We start from the raw sequence: 2,002 nt of genomic DNA on the forward strand, positions 1-2,002 counted from the left end.
GGCTGTGTTCCAGATCATTTTTTTGATTGACTTTCTAAATCCTCGCGCTTCTCATGGCGATTTTTTTGTTGTTTTAATACCTCAAGAAACCACATCACTTTGCCATAACGATTGTATCTCACCCTTAAATTAAATAAACTGTTTCCGAACAAGCGTCAGGCACCCACAGCTCAATTCTCGCGAGAAGGCGAGATCTCTGCTCGCGGCATTTCCTTGTTTCCAGAATGCTTCGCGCCAAGCCAAAACACACCTAATCTGAGTTACTGGTGTTGCCGCAGTTTCCACTGCAGTTTCCCTTGGTGTCCCTGTTGCATTTTCTCCTAGGAAAATGGCGGCCCCCGAGCAGCCCCTGCCCAACTCAAGAGGTTACCAGAGCTCTTCACCTTCGCCGCCGCGCGGTGACCGAACCCTTCTGGTGCGGCACCTTCCCGCGGAGCTGACCGCAGAGGAGAAAGAGGACTTGCTCAAGTACTTCGGCGCGCAGTCGGTCCGCGTTCTGTCAGATAAGGGGCGACTGGTAAGGGCGCCTCTCCGGAACCGCCCCGGAAGGCCCTTGATTAGTGTCAGGACGGGAGCGATACTGGGAAAATGTGGAGGGGGTCCTCTTGGCGGTAGCAGCTCCCTGTTTTTTTCCTTACCTATAATCTGACATCCTAAATGAGGCTTTAATTTATTTGAGCCCGGATTAGTCGTAGCACTGCGGAAAGGGCAGATAATAAAGGCGAAGCATTAGGAACAGTAAATAGTTCTTTGTATGTCCTTTTTTATCTTACCTTGAGAATCTCATAATTTTTTTTTAATTGGGAGATATTTCTCTTAGACGCACATGTCAGTAGGATTAGGAAATATTTCTTTTGACTCTTTGTGCATTTATAACCGCTTTAGAATATTTCTCAAAAGTAAAAAATGCTGTGTAGTTAGTACTTGGGTAAACTGCTTACAACGTTTCTACCAGCTTGTGTTGTTTGTTTTTTTTTCCAATCATAGATACTTCATAAGAAATTTTTATGAAATCTGAAAAACTCATTGCTATCAAGTAGATATAGAGATTCACAGAAACTTTTTAGGACAAAGTCATTTTCAAGGCAGTTGATCTTTATGGAAGTAAACTACTACCACAGAGAAACTGATTGAACAGCTGACCTTCTGACTGTTGTTGTGTGCTCTTGAGTATGAAGGAACTGACCCCAGAGCTGACCTCCAGCGAGTTGTCAGAGGCAGTAAATTGCATGAGAGGAGATGCACTGCAGTCCCAGAGGTGTGAGGTTTGAATTCATCAAATACTCTGCTGGAGAAGGAGGGAAAATCTGTACAAGTCAGATCCAATTTGACGGTACACACACAATAATTTTTTTTTTTTTTTAAAAAGGATGTGAACGGTGTTTTGGTTTTTTATACATTGGAATGATATGAATTAAGGCAGTCTTGACCAAAACAACTGCAGCAATTTATACAATGATTTTTTTTTTAAACGCGAGAAGATGTTGTAGATGGGTTTTTGTTCATTAATGTAGTGGTGTTGGTGGTGATTTTCTGCAAGATGATCTCTGATGGGGCAAGTTTTCAGTGTTTTTAAAATTTTCCAGGGCACTGTAATGTGCAACCAGAATTGAGAGTCGGAGACAGTGTGATTGGCAAAGGACAGAGTAGAGTTTAGGGCTGTTGTACATAGGGTCGCTATGAGTCGCAAGCAACTTGATGGCACATAACAACAGTCTCAAGTCTTCAAATACAAATAGTCTGGCTCAGTTTAAACAAATAAAATAAGAAGATCAGATTAAGTTTGAATGAGTGCAATAACTGCCCTTGAAAGCATTAATAAACATTGCCAAGAACTCCTACTTAGAGAGCATAATCATGTTTACTTTTGATGTATACTCCTTTTCTGGTGGTTTAGAAATATTTAAAGTTTATATTTAATACAGGAGTCTCTTCTTCAAATTTACTGCAAGGATGAAATGTTGTTGTTGTTGTTGTTGTTTAATGCCGTCGAGTCGTAGAC

General features: G+C 41.4%; 1 protein-coding gene across 1 annotated transcript in view; it reads left to right on the top strand.

Annotated features, from left to right (window-relative positions):
- The first annotated feature begins 270 nt into the window (after positions 1–270).
- The window catches only part of RNPC3 (RNA-binding region (RNP1, RRM) containing 3), a 38,377-nt gene continuing 36,645 nt past the window's right edge, over positions 271–2,002 (top strand). The window contains exon 1 of the mRNA XM_006882459.1: positions 271–517. Within this exon, the coding sequence (XP_006882521.1) occupies positions 329–517 (189 nt within the window). The 5' untranslated portion in view covers positions 271–328. The remainder of the gene's footprint in view (positions 518–2,002) is intronic.

This window comes from Elephantulus edwardii, unplaced genomic scaffold, assembly GCF_000299155.1.
Source record: "Elephantulus edwardii isolate Elephantulus edwardi_28Jun2011 unplaced genomic scaffold, EleEdw1.0 scaffold00020, whole genome shotgun sequence".
Taxonomy (NCBI): Eukaryota; Metazoa; Chordata; class Mammalia; order Macroscelidea; family Macroscelididae; genus Elephantulus; species Elephantulus edwardii.